Source organism: Oncorhynchus keta, chromosome 30 (genome assembly GCF_023373465.1).
Source record: "Oncorhynchus keta strain PuntledgeMale-10-30-2019 chromosome 30, Oket_V2, whole genome shotgun sequence".
Classification (NCBI taxonomy): domain Eukaryota; kingdom Metazoa; phylum Chordata; class Actinopteri; order Salmoniformes; family Salmonidae; genus Oncorhynchus; species Oncorhynchus keta.
Window position 1 is genome coordinate 59,382,381 of NC_068450.1, and position 19,605 is coordinate 59,401,985.

The 19,605-nt window shown below is 43.6% G+C and overlaps 2 protein-coding genes across 2 annotated transcripts; both read right to left on the reverse strand.

Annotated features, from left to right (window-relative positions):
* Positions 1-103: 103 nt before the first annotated feature.
* On the reverse strand, positions 104-7,914 carry LOC118363852 (transcription factor Sp3-like). Its single transcript, XM_052488696.1, has 9 exons — positions 7,736-7,914; positions 7,378-7,475; positions 5,655-5,888; positions 3,866-4,432; positions 3,436-3,630; positions 3,137-3,338; positions 2,773-2,962; positions 2,362-2,558; positions 104-2,270 (listed from the first exon to the last, which is right to left on the reverse strand). Exons 2-9 carry the CDS (start codon positions 7,444-7,446, stop codon positions 2,017-2,019), a joined length of 1,908 nt encoding a protein of 635 aa, XP_052344656.1. The 5' UTR covers positions 7,447-7,475; positions 7,736-7,914; the 3' UTR covers positions 104-2,016.
* A 1,105-nt stretch (positions 7,915-9,019) lies between these two features.
* LOC118363854 (obg-like ATPase 1) lies at positions 9,020-19,605 on the reverse strand. Its single transcript, XM_035745123.2, has 11 exons — positions 19,305-19,605; positions 18,435-18,532; positions 13,154-13,297; positions 12,908-13,035; positions 12,493-12,668; positions 12,165-12,245; positions 11,956-12,053; positions 11,542-11,682; positions 11,357-11,453; positions 11,144-11,266; positions 9,020-9,876 (listed from the first exon to the last, which is right to left on the reverse strand). The coding sequence occupies exons 2-11, from the start codon at positions 18,530-18,532 to the stop codon at positions 9,769-9,771; spliced, it is 1,194 nt and encodes a 397-aa protein (XP_035601016.2). The 5' UTR covers positions 19,305-19,605; the 3' UTR covers positions 9,020-9,768.

The following is a 19,605-nucleotide window of genomic DNA, read 5'->3' on the forward strand; positions in this document are numbered from 1 at the left end:
TTCAGAAGTACTGCAACCAAAGATTGCTGTAACCAGAGAGGAAAGATCTTTGCTGTTATCATACAATAACTAGTATGACACAAACAGGCACGCACGCACAGTCTGTCATTGGAAGGATTCAGACTTTAATTATGATCCATTTGAAAAAAGGTATTACAAAAAGTAACATTCAAATTTGACACTTTCTTAAAAAAAAAAAAATTAAAGCTTTTGATACAACAAAATTATTTATCTAAAGAAAATGGCTTCTATAAACAATGTGAATAGAAGATAATATACAGGTAAGTGGACGCTAAGACATGCACATACAAGGAAAGATTACAATAACATTTAGAAATAATAATGGCATGATTGTTTCCTTTACAATGAGTAGCAACTAGCAAGAGAGTGGGAACATTATAGAATTCGAATGAATAGAATTGAATATTGCGATTCAGATTCTACACTTCACCCATATGTATGCATTGGATTGGTAGAAAAATGTCTGGAGGAAGTTTCCACCCTAATCCACTCCCAATAAGTTCCATTTAAATCCATGAGGGTGAGTGAACGAGTACACACTTCGGGAGAAGGGTAGAAAATTGGACTCCACTAAATGTCTTGCAGTGGGTGCGTGCTCCAGCAGCCATATTTGATGTACCATTTGAAATGTTAAATATACTGGTCAGTGAACCTCAGCTGTTCCAGAAATGCAAAAATGGCAAGTTCAAAATGTTGCCACCATTTTGGGTGGGCAATTGAGAAATCGAGTCGATTTTCAGACCTGTGTCCTTTAACTCATTTGAATTCCATGGGTAAAAACCGATACGAGACGCTTCCTTCTGACAAGTCCCAGACTAAGCTAGTCATAGAAACAGAATATAAAATGTGACTATACAACACAAATGTGAAAAAAACAGTTAAAAAACAGATTCAACTGAAGACGCATTTGATTTGAGCAAGCACTGCAAGTGTGCTCGTGTTGGCTAGACTGATGACTCAAACATTCTGCTGTGGGTCAACGTTTCCTTCAGGCAGATCTAGGATCAGCTTACCCTCTCCAAATCCTAACCTCAAACATTAAGGGGGTAATCGCGCAAACTGACCCTAGATCAGTATGTAAGGCCAACTTATCACCAAATCAATCCAACCACTAATAACGCTTCACCTGAAACTACAGGGCATGTCACAAGCTTTAATAGCATGAGGTCACATCACTTTCATGGGGTACAGGGCTGGAAAAAAAATCTACATGGAAATAAAATATAAATATAAAATAAAAGTGTCCACACAGACATAACTTTATTGGTTAGCAAAGTTTCAATCAATCCAAACATTAATTGATCAGAACATTGTTAACAAATAAAAGGTATGTGTTGGAGAATCAATGTGCAAGCCCAACTCTACCACTACATTAAAGGTCTAACATTATGCAGATATTGGTTGTTATAAACTCCGTCAGGGTTTTATAATTTAAAGAAAGTGTTATATCATGGCTATGACAGCGTTCACAAGGTCTTAAAAGGGTGTTATGCTTGTCGTTTCAGGTGAAGAGTTAATGAAGCCACATGTATTCTCTCAATACACAAACACCCACTCTAGAGAAAGCGATTGATGATTCAATATAGTCAATTAATCAATCAATTGCTCTAGAGAGGGCTACTACACCTTTCCTATTCCTTGCATCCTAACACAATTACATGATCTGCAAAAGCTTAAAAAACACATGCATCTCCAGCATTTTATACAACAGTATGATACAAAATAAGGCATTTCGTAGTGAGTATTCATGTTTGCGAGAGTGTGTGTGCATCTTTGTTTGTGTGTACATAGAGACAACATTGAATGTCATTTGTTTGCCTGCCTATAAAAAGACTGCAAATAAAAAACAAAGTCATGATAACTCGTACTTAAAATATATATATATATATTTGTCATATATATTTACGTATATATATATATTCATATATAAAAAAAAAAATGGGAGAGAAAAGCCCACGCGGTCCCTGTTTATTGGCCAGTCTATAAGCCACGCCCTCATTCCATGACCTCACCGGGCGCCACGGTGACCAGTTGCAGTGGGATCTCCTGATTACTTAGGAGGTCATGGGCACCAGCAGCTGATTGAAGGATGAGGGTGGTTCCGTCTGCGGTGATGATGGTGTCGCTGGGGGGCGGAGACAATGAGGAAGCCACACCTTTTTTATTCTGGTGAGTCTTTATATGTTTGGCCAGATGGTCGCTACGCATGAATCTCTTTGAACACTGTGCGCACACAAACTTCTTCTCTCCTGGACAAAGAAATTAAAGGGAGAAAAAGAGGTAGTGGTGAGCGTTAAGCTGGTGTTATGAAGTGAAGATGGTGTTTGTGTGTATTCCTACCCGTGTGTGTCCGTCTGTGTCTCTGTAGCTCGTCACTCCTGGTAAACCGCTTGCCACAGAACATCCAGTTGCAGACGAAGGGCCGTTCTCCGCTGTGCCATCTGAGGTGAGCCCTGAGGTGAGAAGTCTTACCGTACACCTTCCCACAGCCCACGATGTGACAGATATGCTGCTTCTTCTTACCAAGACTCGACCCTCTGGGAGGAAGGGGTGACAAGAGAGAGGGTTGGGGTCAACACACAAAGTCAACTTCTTGCAGTCATTTGAATTTCAATTGTCTTGGTAGAAACGGACCCTACTGAGTATGGAATGCGGTTTGACCACATTAACCCACTGAGCTAAATGCTAGGATCCACCCTTTTTATATATATATTTGTATTAATATGTTGTGTGTGTGTCTTTCCAACCCACCTCCCTCCAGCCTCTTTACAGTTGGGACAGGTGCAGGCGACTCTCCTCAACCTCTTGCCCTCCCCGGTGGACATGTCCATGTCTTCATCATCCATCTGGACACGCAGGTTGTTGATGTCACTGGGGTTGAGGGTGGAGTCACCACTCAGCTGCCACTCTTCAGAGTCTGGCTCCTCCTTTATCTGGATGTCTGTGGGGAGAGATAGTTGTGTGTGTGTGTGTGTGTGTGTGTGTGTGTGTGTGTGTGTGTGTGTGTGTGTGTGTGTGTGTGTGTGAGTGAGAGTGAGAGAGAGACAAAGTAAGAAAGAAATAGAAAGATGGAGAGTTTGTATGTATGTGTGTGTATACATATGCATGTTCCTACCTGCAGGACTGCCGGCCTCCTCTCCCTGTGTGTATTGTATCCCTGGCTGGCCTATAGAGTTGACTGTAACAGTCTGGAGGTTAGGCAGGGTGATGGATCCTCCCTGACCCATAGAGAGGCCCTGGACTGGGGCCAGAGTCAGCTGCTGGCCCCCATGGGCCTGGGGGAGCTGGAGGCCCTGCAGAGACTGGACTCCTTGGACCTGAGAGGGAGTGCGTTAGAAAGAGTTACACACATGCATGATCCCACACACCTACGTACGGTAGTGAAACAGATAAACACACACCCACACAACCTACCTGGAAGGTCTGCCACTGTATCTGTCCCGAAGCAGTGACTGTCTGGGCCTGGATGAGGAAGGTTCCAGGGTTGACGAGCTGGACACTCTGGAGCGTCTGCCCAGACTGGGATAGATCCTGTCCCTGGGCCCCCTGGTTGTCCCCAGACAGCTGTAGGATGGGCTGGGAGAGGGACGAGGCATGCGAGGTGGACACCTGGATGAAACAGACTTAATTCAGTCATGGTATTTTTTTTCAACCATGCTCTTAGAACAGTGTCCTGAGGAGGACCTACAGCAACGTACATAGTAATATGATATGACCTGCTGAAGACAAGTTAAACAAGACTAGTAACTTTTTTCCTGTATGATGGCTCACTGTAATATGACTGTTATATGTGGTGTAGGGCACTGGGAATAAAGCCTAGGGAATTCTATGTCATATGACTGACCTGTATTTGCTGCAGGTGGTTGTGTGAGTTGTAGTTCTCTGAGGATGGGTCTGAAACCCCGGCAGACACGGCAGTAGCTTGGGTCAGAACCCCCGTCCCGTCGATGGTCTCAGGCAGCTGGGATGATGAGGTTGTTGGCACATAGAGGTCTGTGTTACCGTTAGCTTCACTAACTAGGTTCGCTAGCTGTTTGGCTGCACCTTCCTGCCCCTCCAGCGCTTGGGAGCCCATGATCAGCTGACCGTCGGTCGTCGTTGCTATGGGAACCGTCTGAGCGCCGGCAAGCCCTAGTGATTCGAGGTCTATGCTGTTGATAGGGAGGAAAGTTATGTTACCCCCCGACAGCCCCATGGGAACCGCACCGCTATAGGTCGTGCCCCCGGCCAATGACACGCCCTGAATCTGCTGCATATGCCCGGCCTGCGTTAGGAGGTCAGAGGTTGTCGTCGTGGCGATGCTGATTCCGATATTGCCGTGGCTACCGTCCTGGATGAGCTGGATTTGGCCCGAGCCATCGTCCAATCCCTGCGCAGAGAAGCCTGCCAGAGTTCCATCTGAGTTGTGGATCTGAGGGATGACATGGAAGAGAGAGTTCGGCATTTGTGTGTAGAGAATATTGTGTGTAAGGGCTAACATGATAATCGACCTGGTACTGGACATTCTGCTAACAGAGGTGCGTGTGTGCAAGTGCATGTGTATGTATGTATGTGTATACACACACTACATGGCCAAAGGTATGTGGACACCTGCTCGACAAACATCTCATTCCAAAATAATGGGCATTAATATGGAGTGGGTTCCCCCTTTCTGCTACAACAGCCTCCCCTCTTCTGGAAAGGCTTTCTACTAGATTTTGTAACTTTGCTGCAGTTTCAGCCATAAGAGCATTAGTGAGTTCGGGCACTGATGTTAGGCAGTCGGAGGGGGGGTTGAGGTCAGGGCCCTGTGCAGACCAGTCAAGTTCTTCCACACCAATCTCGACAAACCATTTCTGTATGGACCTCGCTTTGTGCACAGGGGCTTTGTCATGCTTGGGAAAGGGCCTTCCCCAAACTTGCCACAAAGCTGGAAGCACAGAATTGTCTAGAATGTCATCATATGCTGCAGCGTTGATTTCCCTTCACTGGAACTAAAGGGGCCTAGTCCGAACCATGAAAAACAGCCCCAGACCATTATTCTTCCTCCAAACTTTACAGTTGGCACTATGTATTTTGGCAGGTAACACTCTCCTGGCATCAGTCAAACCCTGATTAGTCCGTCGGACTACCAGATGGTGAAGAGTGATTCATCACTCCAGAGAACCCATTTCCATTGCTCCAAGGTCCAACAGCGGTGAGCTTTACACCACTCCAGCAGACGCTTGGCATTGCGCATGGTGATCTTAGGCATGTGTGCGGCTGCTCGGACATGGATGCCCATTTCATGAAGCTCCCGACGAACAGATCTTGTGCCGACGTTGCTTCCAAAGGTAGTTAAGAACTCGGTAGTGAGTGTTGCAACCGAGGACAGACGACGTTTACAGTTGACTGGGACAACTCTAGCAGGGCAGAAATTTGACAAACGGACTTGTTGGAAAGATGGCATCCTATGACGGTGCCACGTTAAAAGTCACTGAGCTCTTCAGCACGGGCCAATGTTTGTCTATGGAGATTGCATGGCGGTGTGCTCGATTTTATACACCTGTCAGCGACGGGTGTGGCTGAAATAGCCGAAATCACTAATTTGAAGGCATGTCCACATACTTTTGGCCCTGTAGTGTATATGCATGTGTGTGTGTACAGTACACTACCTGGTATTGTATGCTGGACACTCCGTTGGCTGAGCCGTCGTTGCCAGATGCTGTGACGTAGATGGGCTGACTGTCCATGTTCCCGATAGGGAGAACATACTGGCCGTTAGAGGTCATCATGCCAGAGTTAGGAATGTGGACGACTCCCTGCTGCGCATCCTTCCCGGTCGAGACCGGGGTTAACAACTCCCAACGGTCTGAACCTGTTAGCTGGATGGCGTTCATGTCTGTGGTCTGACAGAGAGAAGACACACATTCGTAAATTGTTACTCAGATTCACTGTTGCGGAATGCAAAAATGTTTTTCTAGTTACAGACGGCATTGGCCATAAGTCTTACGCTGTTGCATTGTAGTTCACAAAGAATATGAAGCAAAAATATTGATTTGGAAATGACATTTCTGTACTATCTGAGATGAGAGCTAGAGGTACAGAGACAGATACCAGAGTGCAGGCTCCACGCTGTGAATAGGGCAAAATGACATGCAGTATGGTTTGATATCACAATACAGTGTCAGCAGACAAGACAATTATTGTGGATATTGTTAAAATAGATATCCAATCCTATATCATAGGTATCTGCAACATTGGACTAGTAATAATACAGTAGTATCAAGACATTTCCCTTTGGCAAAAATGAGAAATCAACCATGAACCTAAATATTTCTGAATCCGCTATACAGGCTATGGCGTAGCTAAGTGGTTTGATAAGAAAGGATCCAAACTTCCTCAAGCATGTAACGCATCTACCAAATTCAGGCCTATTACATTATATTCTGACAGGAGAGTTTTGGTAAGAGCCCCGATGATAGTCTAAACATTAACACGCATCGCTTGCTGTACGTTTTTTCATATCAGGAATACTTTAAAAATGTTTTTAAAACAAATGGTTAAATTACTACACAACTTTTATAGGATTTTTGTTCCAACACGGCCACATCTCCATGTTTACATCGCTTATTTACAAAGACAGGAGAGACGAAGGCGGCCACAAACACGTGTTTATGCAAGACTGGAGATGAAGTGTAGTTCAACAACTGGAGACACACAACTTGTCGATCTGTGCAAAACTGCTACAGTTAGTATATTTTTTATTTGAAATACAATTTCCCGCTGATATAAAAGATAAGGCGGATAGTAGCATATGTTTTGAAAACCACTTTGAACGCAATGATTGGCGTTTCTAAATGTTATAACACAGCTTCGGAATTGTAATTCACATGGAGCCAAATGTGGGCGAAAGTAACAGCTGAACGGTCTACATAGGGAGAATAGTTTTCGAGAGCTCGTCACCACAACTAGACAAAAAAAACATCTAAGAGTCCCTTCTTCCATCCAACGAATAGAGCTAGAGTGGCTAGACAAAATACGTAATCGCTACAACATGGGCGTGGGGGAGATATTTTGTAGTCAGGTGCACAAATTCCCACGTTCTCTGTTCGGTTTCCCCACTCACCCCTCCTTTCCCCACTGTACCCCTTTAGCCCCAGGTAGACGAGCTAAATATCAGCGACCTGACCAAGTGACGGGCTGTGTCCTACCCACTATGGGCGGGTTCTAGAGGGGTAAAGTGGGTGGCCGTTATAGCGGGGAACACAGCGGCGGAAGTATACTAGCTTTACACCCCCTGCAACATTTAAAACGTGTGAACTTCTAGCTAGCTAAAAACACCACACAGTAGTAGCTCGGAGGAGTCGAAATACGAGATAGAAAATGTTGGGGTACCTGGTTTTCCGAGGCTCCGCCGTGCTGTAGGAATTCGCTTTGACTGCCTTCCACGTCCGCGGTAGCCATTTCCTCTTGTTTCAAACGTTGCTCTGGCGCTAGCATGGAGAGATAGGAAAATTGAGCAAAACACTACATTTCTCACAGCTTGCCGCTCCTAAAATGCTGCAAAGAGACAACAAACTTCAGTCGATGAAGACTAAACTGCAAACCTTAACTTTGCGACAATGTTTCAAGGCGGATTTCGACACAGATTGAATGTTTACTTTTGTTAACTAGCTAACTACCTAGCATAGGTCTCCTGCAAAAGATTAAAAGCCGTAGCTAGCCTGCTATCGGTTGTAACGTACAAACTCACCGGTTGGTTGTATGCTTCGATGGGTTAAATGTTATGTACCAGTCATATCGTGAATTGTAATAATCGAAAGATTATCTGATCAACTAAACTCCGAACATTATTATCTTTTATCAAAGGCGGGCTTGTGTTGATCGGTGAATTCGGGTCGATTTTTTTCTATTTTGATTGACAGTGAGGGAAACACAAAAAGGGGGGGCGCTAACAAGAACGTAACAGGAAGTCCCGCCGTTCTTCTCAAAATTGATTGGTTAGCTTTGGGGTTTGGTGAGACTTCTATGGCCAAGCGATATGTCCATAATTTTTATGGGATATCGGCTTCCTGTTTGTTTTTAAAGAACCTCAAATATCTGGGAATCTATGGTTGAAATTAAAGAGCAGGAAGTGTTGGGAAAATGGCCCAAATGTAATTGCAACACCGTTGGTGACAGTTGGTGCTTAAAGCTAGTGAGGGAGATGTGAGTCTCCAGCTTCAGAGATTTTTGCAATTCGATCCAGTCATGGGCAGCAGAGAACTGGAAGGAAAGATGACCAAAGGAGGAATTGGCTTTGGGGGTGACCAGTGAGATATACCTGCTGGAGCGCATGCTACGAGTGGGTGCTGCTATGGTGACCAGTGAGCTGAGATAAAGCTGGGCTTTACCAAGCAGAGACTTGTAGATAACCTGTAGCCAGTGGGTTTGGCGACGAGTTTGAAGTGAGGGCCAACCAACGAGGGCGTACAGGTCGCAATGGTGGGTAGTGTATGGGGCTTTGGTGACAAAACAGATGGCACTGTGGTAGACTGCATCCAGTTTGAGTAGTGTTGGAGGCTATTTTATAGATGACATCACCAAAGTCGAGGATCGGTAGGATGGTCAAGCATCCCCATCAAAATACAACACAGCACATACACCCTGGTTCAACACGCACCTGAACACCCATCAATTAAGACACATTTGAACATAAACTGAATCTGTAGTCTTTAGTGTATTGTTGAACTATATTGTGGTTGCAGTGCATGCGTGTCCATGAAAATGCTTGTGTCAGGCCTGGGCCCAGTTGCACAAAACATCTTATAATTTCCCCTTACCTAAGGGAATTGGAGTGTTGCATAAGAGTCCCTCAAACGTTTTCCTTAGGTAAAGGCATACTTAAAGGGGTTTTATGGTCGTTTGAAGGCATGTACTGTATGGCAGAAAGTGTCTGGTTACCATGGAGACCTGATTCACTGACAAAGTCTCAGAGATTGCATTTTTGGGAGGGATATCAAACTAGAACTTCTACATTCAAGACAGGAAAAACAAATTGATTCAGAAGATAAAACATTTATTTTAGTAACTTGTTTCTATTAGTTTCTAGCATGTCAAGCTAACTTACAGAGTAGGTAGCTAGTTAGCCAGCTAGCTTTGCAGCCATGGATTGTGCACCTACCATTGTTTAGCTAAGTAGCTAGCTAGTTGATGTTTTCCTTTCAGGACCCAGAACAAATTAAAGCAATATTCACCTCCAAATATGAATGTGGCCAGGGGTGTCAGAAGCCTGATTTATATCTTCCTCTTATTCACAATGTTGCAGCAATGTCTTGTGTGAGGTGGGCAAAGATATACATTTCATATAGTGTATGGGTAGGTGCGATAATCAAGGGTCCCATGCCAACAAAAAAAAAGGCACCAGGGCAGATTTTGAATGGTGGGGCAAATACGGAAGTCACATTGGTGGTTTCTGGTCAGGCACGGTCAGAGATGCCCACTTTACTTAAAATAATAATAATGGTCCCTCCTTGTTCCAATCAGTCCTGACGAGGGCCAGGAGTTTTTCCTGACCAAATAAACTGACCAGGAAACACTTCAGGACCTGGTACTGACCTCAATGGTTGCAGTGTGCACTCGATTTTCATCCTACCATACATAGAATTAATCAATCATTCTAATTCTATCCTCACATTCATAATACCAGGAAGAGGGGAGAAAAATCAACAGACACTGCGGCCCTCGAGGACAAAATGAGACGGGACACAAGAACCCTGTATTAATGTACTGGTCGCGTTGGTCCCATCACTTCTTCGCTGCCTTGGGTGCATTGGGTGTGTTGAATTTGAAAAATATAATGTCTCCGTCCTCCACGATGTAGTTCCTGCCCAGCTGCCTGTACTTCCCAGCAGCCTACGGGACAAATCAAACCAGAAAAACTTTATTGACATTATACAAAGTAATTTAGCAAGTTTCAAGTTAATATCACATGCACAAGTACAATGGAATGCCTTTCTTGCAAACTAAACCCAACAATGCAGTGATCAATATCAATGTAGTACTAAAAAATAACAAGGTAGAACAAACACACACAAAAATAACACAAGAAAGTAAGGAGCTATATACAGGTTAAGTTCCAATACCATATTTACAATATGCAGGGATTACTGGAGCGATAGAGGTAGATATGTATATGGTTAAGGTGACTAGGCATCAGGATGTATGATAGAGTAGCAGCAGCATAAATGAAGATTGTATGTGAGTGTGTGTAGAGTCAGTATAAATGTTGTGTGTGTTGGAGTGTCAGTATGCATAGGAAAAAATACAAGGGTCAACTCAGAGTCTGTGTAGCCATTTTGTTAGCTATTTAGCAGTCTTATGGCTTGGGGATAGAAGCTGTTCATGTCTGTGCATGTGTGTTTGGACCATTAAGTCCTTAGTAATTTGGAACGTGAAGCTCTCAACCCGCTACACTGCAGCCCTGTCGATGTGGATGGGGGCGTGCTTGCGCTCAAGTCAGAATACCATTTGTTGTTGATAGAGGCACACCCCTCCCCCTCTCAATTTCCATGAATCTACTGTCCTATCTGCTCAGTGAATGGAGAATTCATTGAGTTGGATAGCCATGGGGTGGTATCTTGTCCAAAAGCAATTTTTCAGAAAAGTAGAGAATATTGCAGTTTACAAGAGACTCGTTGGTAGCAAATCCGCAGTCAAAATGTCATTCAAGTGACTGTACATTGGCCAACAGAATGGAGGGAAATGGTGGCCAGTTTTCACTTCGCCTTAATCTCACCAGGATTCCCCTCTGTATAGCCAACGTTTCCCCTTGGGTACCAGGAAAATTGGAGCGGAATTACAGAAAGAGCCCACGGCAGATGAGTCAAAGTTGAAGCAGGATTTGGGATAAGTAACTGCTGATATGGTGTTATTGTTGGTTATAAGAAATTATAATGGATACACTTTGAAAATAAAGGAAAAATAAACAGCAATAGTCCCAAAATAGCAAAGTTGGGTCAGAGCTCGCAAAACAGAAGTCATCCAATACTGCGCCATCTTTATCAGATGGTCTTATCCAGATAAGATCAGACAAAAAACTTTTGACAAGTACCTATGGCATGCCATCTACACCCATGACACAGTAAATCTTTCTCTCAGCCTCATACAAGTACACACACACCTTGACTGCATTCTCAGTGCCCTCTTCTTTGAAGTCCTGGAACTTCATGACCTCTGCCATGATGAAACCTTTCTCAAAGTCAGTGTGTATCTTCCCTGCCGCCTGGGGCGCCTTGCTGCCTTTCTGTAGGACAGAGAGGAGTAATACATAACGCTTTGATAGTCACACCCGCACCCCATTGTGGGAGAGAGATAACCAAACTGTGTCTCTTACCCTGACAGTCCACGCTCTAACCTCGTCTGGTCCCGCTGTGAAGAAATATTCCAACTGCAGAGCTGCATAGCCCGTCTTAATGATCTTAGTCAGTACACTGCAATACACACACACAGTTAATAAGGTTACGGTTTGCAATATCATAAAATGTGTTCATTGTGTGTTTGATCTGTCCGTGTGTGTACCTCTGAGTCTTCGCCTCCTCACAGTATTTGTCCTTCTCCTCGTCGGTCATGTCCTGTAGTTTGGCCTCAAGACCTCCACTCACTGGTATGACCATAGCTCCTGGGTCATGGGCATCGACCCACTCCTTAATCTTAATCAGCCTGGGAGAGAATGTATATTTAAGAGAAGACAATCCTATGTGTATATAGATAGAGAAAAAAAACCTCTATATTAGAAAAACAAAGTTGATTTTTGATTAGATTTTTTGCACAAAATGCCACAATCATAAAATAAACCCCTACTGCAAGCAAAGTGCAGACCCTCAACAAGTAGCATTTCAGCTGCTCAGATAATGGTTGCCAGGCATCACAACCCAAATCACGTAAGATTCAGAAAGACAGGAAATAAGGAATTAAGAAAGAGAACCCACTGACCACTTGTTCTTTTTCCTGATGTAGTCCTTCTCTGAGAGGTTGACCAGGTAGATCATGGGCTTGGACGTGAGGAACAGGTATTTGTTCAGCACATCAATCTGCATACACAGACAACACACTAGGTTATGTGCGTGTTCTGGTATACAGGCCCCTACAACTAATGGTACTCTGCTCCCTCTCTTTTGTGAGCACACACACATAGTCCTTACCTCCTTCTCATTCCAGTCATTGTAGAAGCGGACATGTTTCTTCTCCTCTGAAATCCAGTTCTTTACCTTCAACATGATGTCCTGAGTGAGGGATGAGGGAAGAAGGGAACGAGAGAAGGGAATGAAAGGAGAGAACATGAGTAAATGCTGAATTCTGATTTTATCTGTGGCCCCTTCTCCCTAGGCACGCCTGTGGGTCTCAAACAATCTATGAGAGGACATGGAAAAGTGTTTCAAGCGCTTGAATCAAGCACGCACACACAGCTTCGGACCTGTCTCAGACCCAATAGGCCACTCATCAACCACCCCACACACACACTCTACTCACGTATTCAGGTTTGAGTTTCTTGTCTCCTCCTCTGACAGCGGTCTTCTCCAACTTATCTATGATTGGTCCAAGAGACTCCTCATCTTTCAGCCGTAGCTCCTCATGGATTATCTCAATGTCCCTCACTGGGTCCACATTACCCTCCACATGGATGATGTCCTCATCCTCAAACGCACCTACACAGATTTATGTCCAGGTTACGCAATGGTGCTGGACGTCACAAAGCTGCTAAAATAGGAATTGAGTATATTGTTCATACACATCTGAACTGTGCTAGCATCGAGTAGGTGTGAGTGCCCCATTGATTAGAATGGAAGCTCCACACGCTTACGGTTTTAATGCGGATTTGACATTACAAATGTACACCAGGATTACAGTGTATGTGTGTGAGTTTCTGTGAGTGTGTTAAACTCACGTGTCATGTGGAAGATGCCATCGCAGGCACTAATGTGAGACAGGAAGGCGTTGCCCAGTCCTTGTCCAGCGTGAGCTCCTTTCACCAGCCCAGCTATGTCCACCACATTCAGAAACGCTGGGACTTTACTGTCCAATGAGAAAGAGATGGAGAAGTTACACACACAAACTTGGATATACAGTGTGTTTACTCATACATACATTTCCAAGGCTTTTGGAAGGTGCAGAAGTAGTTGTAACATTCTACCTGAGGGGCTTGTGGAAGGTGCAGAGGTAGTCATAGCGTTCGTCAGGGATGGGTACTCTGCTCTCGTTGGGGTCGATGGTGCAGAAGGGAAAATTCTCTGCTGCGGCCTGGCTCTTGGTCAGCACATTGAAGAATGTTGACTTCCTGTATACAAAAATGACAAGACAAAGATGGTCACCATTCCACAGCCCAAGACATCTGCATGGTAAGGTCTTCTGAACAACCAAAGTAGATACTGTTGTCGGATTCGCACTGTACTGACACGCAGCCAGCACAGTACAGGTTGTGTCGGCCCTAGGGTTGCAAAGGGTCAGAAACTTTCCGGTAAATTTACAAAAATATTCCATGGAAAGTTAAGCCTGAGAATTTTGGAAATTTTGCTTAAATTCATCAAAAAAAAGTTAGCTTAGACATTGAACCTTTTTTTGTGGGATACACAAGGCAATTATAGGTTTTGGGGCTTATTTGGGTTAAACTATCCCCAATTCAATGGAATTTCAACCCTCTGCCTGCACAGTGCATTCTTCCATCACATGTACAGCTGATCTCAAGATCTTGCACACTAATGAGATGCTATTGAGTCCACACTACTACACTGTCTCAGCCAAGGACTACATGCTTTCTGGTATGTTTTGATTACAATACTGGGTGGGGTGAATATATTTTACATGACATACATGATTTTTTGTTAACTAGTAAATTGTAGCATACAGCAAAGTGTATTTAAACCATTTCTAACAATTTCTGCTAGTTAGTTTTTGCTACCATGTGGGTTTTAGCTACCATGTGGGTTTTAGCTTGCTTGAGCCTGCTAACTGAGGAGTGTAAATTCACCAGTTACCATACATGTTTAATTTAGAAATATTTATCTTACAATGGAGTTGAATAATCTAACTGCTTAACTATTTATCTGTACATGGAACTGCATTTACTTTTTAAACTATTTTTTTTTCTAATCTTTACAGGAAAAAGCCATGGGCAGTATCTGATGTGGAGACATTTCACTGCAGCTGTGTACATTTGCAAATACTGTGCTAAATCATACGTGAAGAATGCAACAAAGATGCCAAGTGCATAAAGTTCCCTCAGCGCTTACAACAAGCAACCTCTGACAAAAGTCCCTCTACTTCTATTCGAGGTGAAAATGATGAATCAGACACTTTATCGATAGCAGCAGCTCATGGTCCTCCTGGAATCAGAAGTGTTTTTGACTCAATGGAGGAACGCAGTCAGATAAATGCTGATGAATGTCTTGCTCGAGCTGTGTATGCAACTGGTTCACCTCTGATACTCACATGCAATGTGTATTGGAAGAGATTTCTGAATGTTCTTCTCCCAGTATACACCCCTCCAATCAGACATGCTTGATCTACTCATTTTCTAGATGCAGAGTTCAAGTGAATGTCAAGCAAATCATAGAGAAAGCAGACTGTATTGCAATCATCTCTGATGGGTGGTCGAATGTTCATGGGCAAGGAATAATTAACATCTCCACCCCTCAACCAGTATTCTACAAGAGTACAGACACAAGGGACAACAGACACACCCGCCTCTACATTGCAGATGAGCTGAAGGCAGTCATAAACGACCTTGGACCACAGAAGGTATTTGCACTGGTGACAGACAATGCTACGAACATGAAGGCTGCTTGGTCTAAAGTGGAGGAGTCCTACCCTCACATCACACCCTTTGGCTGTGCTGCTCATGCATTGAATCTGCTCCTTAAGAACATCACGGCACTGAAAACAATGGATACACTCTACAAGAGAGCCAAGGAAATGGTTAGGTATGTGAAGGGTCATCAAGTTATAGCAGCAATCTACCTCACCAAGCAAAGTGAGAAGAATAAGAGCACCACATTGAAGCTGCCCAGCAACACCCGTTGAGGTGGTGTCGTCATCATGTTTGACTGTCTCCTAGAGGGTAAGGAGTCTCTCCAAGAAATGTCAATATCACAGTCTGCAGATATGGACAGCCCCATCAAGAGGATGTATTTTGGGAGAGAGTGGTAAGCAGCCTGAAACCTACGGCAGTAACCATTGCACAGATTGAGGGAGACAATGCCATCCTGTCTGATGTTCAGACTCTGCATGCAGATGTAAGAGAATAAATCTGTACTGCCCTGCCCACTTCACTGTTGCTCCAAGCAGAGGAAACTGCAGTTCTGAAATATACCAAAAAGTGTGAAGACTTCTGCCAAGTATGCTGGCAAGAGCATCCTGTCTAGTGCAGAGATAAATGAGGCCTATGGTGTCATCACTACCGTGCCTTGCCACCTTGGTCTGGATGAGAGCAAGGTTCTTGGCAGTCTGGCGAAGTACATTTCCAGGCTTTGGGATGAAGATGCAATATGGCAGTCGTGCCAACATATCTCATCAGCCACCTGGTGGAAGGGACTTTGTGGATCTGAGGCTCTTTCCCTTGTTGTCTCCATCATCATCATCATCCTCCTCAATCCCACCAACATCAGCCGCCTCAGAGTGCAACTGGTCCTTGTTTGGGAACACACATTAAAGCACGCAACAGACTGACCAATACAAGGGTTGAAAAATTGGTGGCCATCCAGGCAAATTTGAGGCTTTTTGAGCCTGACAACGAGCCATCCTCAACAAGGTTGGAAAGTGACAGTGAAGATGAGGCCTCAGAGTCTAATGTTCAAGAGGTGGACATTGAGGAGGTCCAGGGAGAAGACATGGAAGCCTGAGAGGAAGACAACCAAAGCTTTAGTTTCTAGACTATCATTTTACAGATGTGTGTTGAAAATGTTTTCGGGAGATGCGATGGATCATTGGGGATCATTCAATATCCTCTTTTGTTGTTCAGCGAAATCGCCCCGTGTGAAGAGTCAACTGAATTAAAGTTCAATTCGTAACTAAATTGTTTTTTGTTTTTATTTCTATTGGAAGGATTTAATAATTTGCAATTAAGTATTTTTTTTTTTCTACATTTGACCTTTATTTAACTATGTAGGCCTGTTGAGAACAAGTTCTCATTTACAACTACGACCTGGCCAAGTAAAAAGCAAAGCGATAAAAAACAAACAAACACAGTCAATAACACAATAGAAAAATCTATTTACAGTGTGTGCAAATATAGAGGAGTAGGGCAATAAATAGGCCATTAAAGGCAACATAATTACAATTTAGCATTAACACTGGAGTGATAGATGTGCAGATGATGATGTGCAAGTAGACCCCCTTCAGCCCCCAGCTGTGCCCTGGATACCATATGTGAATTAATCGCCCACCATCTATCTTCAGAGTTCACACTGTTAGGTGACCTAAACTGGGACATGCTTAACACCCCAGCCATAAACTAGATGCCCTCAATCTCACACAAATGATCATGGAACCTACCAGGTACAAACCTAAATCTGTAATCCGGCATCCTCTCAGATATCACCCTGATCAACTTGCCCTCAAGTCTTCAACCAGGATCTCAGCGATCACTGCCTCGTTGCCTGCGTGCGTAATGGATCCCCGGTCAAATGACCACCCCTCATCACTGTCAAACCCTCCCAAAAACACTTCAGCGAGCAGGCCTTTCTAACTAAAAACAGATATAGCCATTGTTTCACCCCAGACCAGCACGAAAACATCCTGAGGCTTTCTGCATTACCATCGAATAGATGCATTTTTTCAGGTAAGTCAGGAATCAATATACTTAGAAATGATCAATTGTCGTAGATTTATCGGTGGTGTTTCCTAGCCTCAGTGCAGTGGACAGCTGTGAAGAGGCACTCTTATTCTCCATGGACTTTAGTGTCCCTAAACTTTTGGAATTAGTGCTACAGGATACAAATGTCTGTCTGAAAAAGCTAACCTTAGCTTTTCTAACTGACTGTGTATATTGGTTCCTGTCTTCCCTGAAAAGTTGCATATCACTAGTTGATGCTAATGCAGAACGCCACAGGATGTTTTTGTGCTGGTCAAGGGCAGTCAAGTCTGGGGTGAAACAAGGGCTATATCTGTTCTTAGTTTAATTTTTTTTGAATGGGGCATGCTTATTTAAGATGGTGAGGAAAGCACTTTTAAAGAGCAACCAGGCATCCTCTACTGACAGGATGAGGTCAATATCCTTCCAGGACTCCCGTGCCAAGTCGATTAGAAAGGCATGCTCGCTGAAGTGTTTTAGGGAGCGTTTGACAGTAATGAGGGGTGGTCGTTTGACCTTGGACCCATTACGGACGCAGGCAATGAGGCAGTGATCGCTTAGATCCTGGTTGAAGACAGCAGAGGTGTTTTTAGAGGGCAAGTTGGTCAGGATGATATCTATTAGGGTGCCCATGGTTACAGATTTAGGGTTGTACCTGGTATGTTCCTTGATAATTTGTGTGAGACTGAGGGCATCTAACTTAGATTGTAGGATGGCCGGGGTGTTAAGCATATCCCAGTTTAGGTCACCTAACTGTACGATCTCTGAAGATAGATAGGGGGCAATCAATTCACATTTGGTGTCCAGGGCACAGCTGGACACCAACAACTCTTTTTTTAAGTAGAAGGTCGAATTGTTTGGGCACAGACCTGGATAGTATGACAAAACTCTACAGGCTAACTCCGCCCCTTTTGGCAGTTATATCTTGTCGGGAAATGTTGTAGCTGGGGACGGAAATTTCAGGATTTTTGGTAGTCTTCCTAAGCCAGGATTCAGACACGGCTAGCACATCAGGGATGGCGGATTGTGCTAAAGCAGTGAATAAAACAAACTTAGGGAGGAGGCTTCTGATGTTAACATGCATGAAACCAAGGCTTTTACGGTTACACAAGTCAACAAATGAGAGCGCCCGGGGAATGGGATTGGTGCAGGGAGCTGCAGGGCCTGGATTAACCTCTACATCACCAGAGTAACAGAGGAGGATAAGGGTACGGCTAAAAGCTATAAGAACTGGTCGTCTAGTGCGTTCGGAATAGAGAGTAAAAGGAGCAGATTTCTGGGAGTGGAAAAATAGATTCAAGGCATAATGTACAGACAAAGGTATGGTAGGATGTGAGTACAGTGGAGGTTAACCTAGGCATTGAGTGACGATGTCTACTTATGAGAAGGTAAAATATTTATGTTTCTGTCTCCATATGATAAATATATCCAATGCAAAAAGCATCTACATTTAAATGGTATTAATATTAATTTGCATATATTCCCATGTAAAGTTTCCTCCTTCCTCCTCTGAATATTCCCCAAAATATGCAACCCTGGTTGGCGCTATAGTGTGAATCATGCTAATGATTCTCCAAACCCTACTTTACAACTATTGGCAACTACTAAATTGTAGTCATGTCCATACCCAACATTGGGCAATCCCACAATCCCAATCTTCAAAGAGGTCCCGAAACGTCCAATCAGTGGTGGCTGTTTTGGTCCTTCTCCCTTCTTTGGAGGCATCTGCAACAGCAACAACTTTTAGCAACAGAAATTAAACAATTCACAGCTCTTGAACCAAACAACGAAATTATGGGACATGCTTAATATTAACATTATATTTTTACATGGTAGACAATTCTACCATGCTTAGTTAGCTCTCACAGCCCAGGGGTCAATTTCGGAAACCGTGTGCATATTGTTCCCTTTCACTCTGACATCAACCGGTCACTAGTTTTTGTACTTATTACAATGGCTTACTACATTAGCAAGGCTGGGTTCGCATAACAATCAAGGCTGGGTTCGCAATGCCACAACATTGCCTTGAATTAGACCCCAACCTGTATTGTTGCGTCTGGAATCCTGCCTACAAAGAATACAGACAGCAATCTATACCCTGCGATGACTTGTCACATAGATACCTAGCTAATAGTCATTTATCTTGGATAGCTTCCCTGTTTCATATTGCTGGCTCAACACCTAGCTACTCAAATTGACACAAACGACAACCTAATTTGAAAAGACAAGACGTGCCAGTTGGCGCAGCTAACCAACTGTATAGCTAGCTGACAGCTAACTAGCAAACAGGCTAAAACACATGTGGAGAAGCTAACTAGCTAGTACGGAATGGTCCGGATTCCCATTCATTCTGCTTGTCAGCATGCTAACTTACCAGGCCAACTTGCTAGCTATGTCACGTAACGTTGTTGTTTATTAAAATACAACGGACCATTTTCGCAAGGTGGAATATATAACCAAACAAGCATGTATTTAACGAGCTATATGTTCATATTACCTTGATTTCGGTCTCTTTTTGGGCAGCTATCTACGAAAATAGATTCGTTCGGAATTTTTTCACACTGCTCACAGCTAGCGAAACTAGAAAGGGGTCGTCACTAGTTACCACAGCCACAAAGTAATTAATTTAATTTCCTTAAAATGTAATTTTCAAACTAACCTTATGCATAAACTTAAATTAAAACCCAAAATATATGTTTTGTTTTCACACTTTTTTTACGATATGTCCAATTTTTACTTTGTGCCTGTACTAATATAGTGGAAACCCTATAAAAGAGACAGCATATCGGAAGTGTTTT

What these genes read in the sequence shown, in the direction of transcription:
- LOC118363854 (XM_035745123.2), bottom strand. Translation starts at nt 18,532, where the DNA reads ATGCCTCCAAAGAAGGGAGAAGGACCAAAACAGCCACCACTGATTGGA. An exon ending in TGGCATCTTCCACATGACAC is followed by an intron (nt 12,669 to 12,907) that starts GTGAGTTTAACA and finishes AAATCTGTGTAG; the next exon opens with GTGCGTTTGAGGATGAGGAC. An exon ending in AGAAACTCAAACCTGAATAC is followed by an intron (nt 12,246 to 12,492) that starts GTGAGTAGAGTG and finishes TCCCTCACTCAG; the next exon opens with GACATCATGTTGAAGGTAAA.
- LOC118363852 (XM_052488696.1), bottom strand. Translation starts at nt 7,446, where the DNA reads ATGGCTACCGCGGACGTGGAAGGCAGTCAAAGCGAATTCCTACAGCAC. An exon ending in GCGGAGCCTCGGAAAACCAG is followed by an intron (nt 5,889 to 7,377) that starts GTACCCCAACAT and finishes TCTCTCTGTCAG; the next exon opens with ACCACAGACATGAACGCCAT. An exon ending in ACACAGACGGACACACACGG is followed by an intron (nt 2,271 to 2,361) that starts GTAGGAATACAC and finishes TTCTTTGTCCAG; the next exon opens with GAGAGAAGAAGTTTGTGTGC.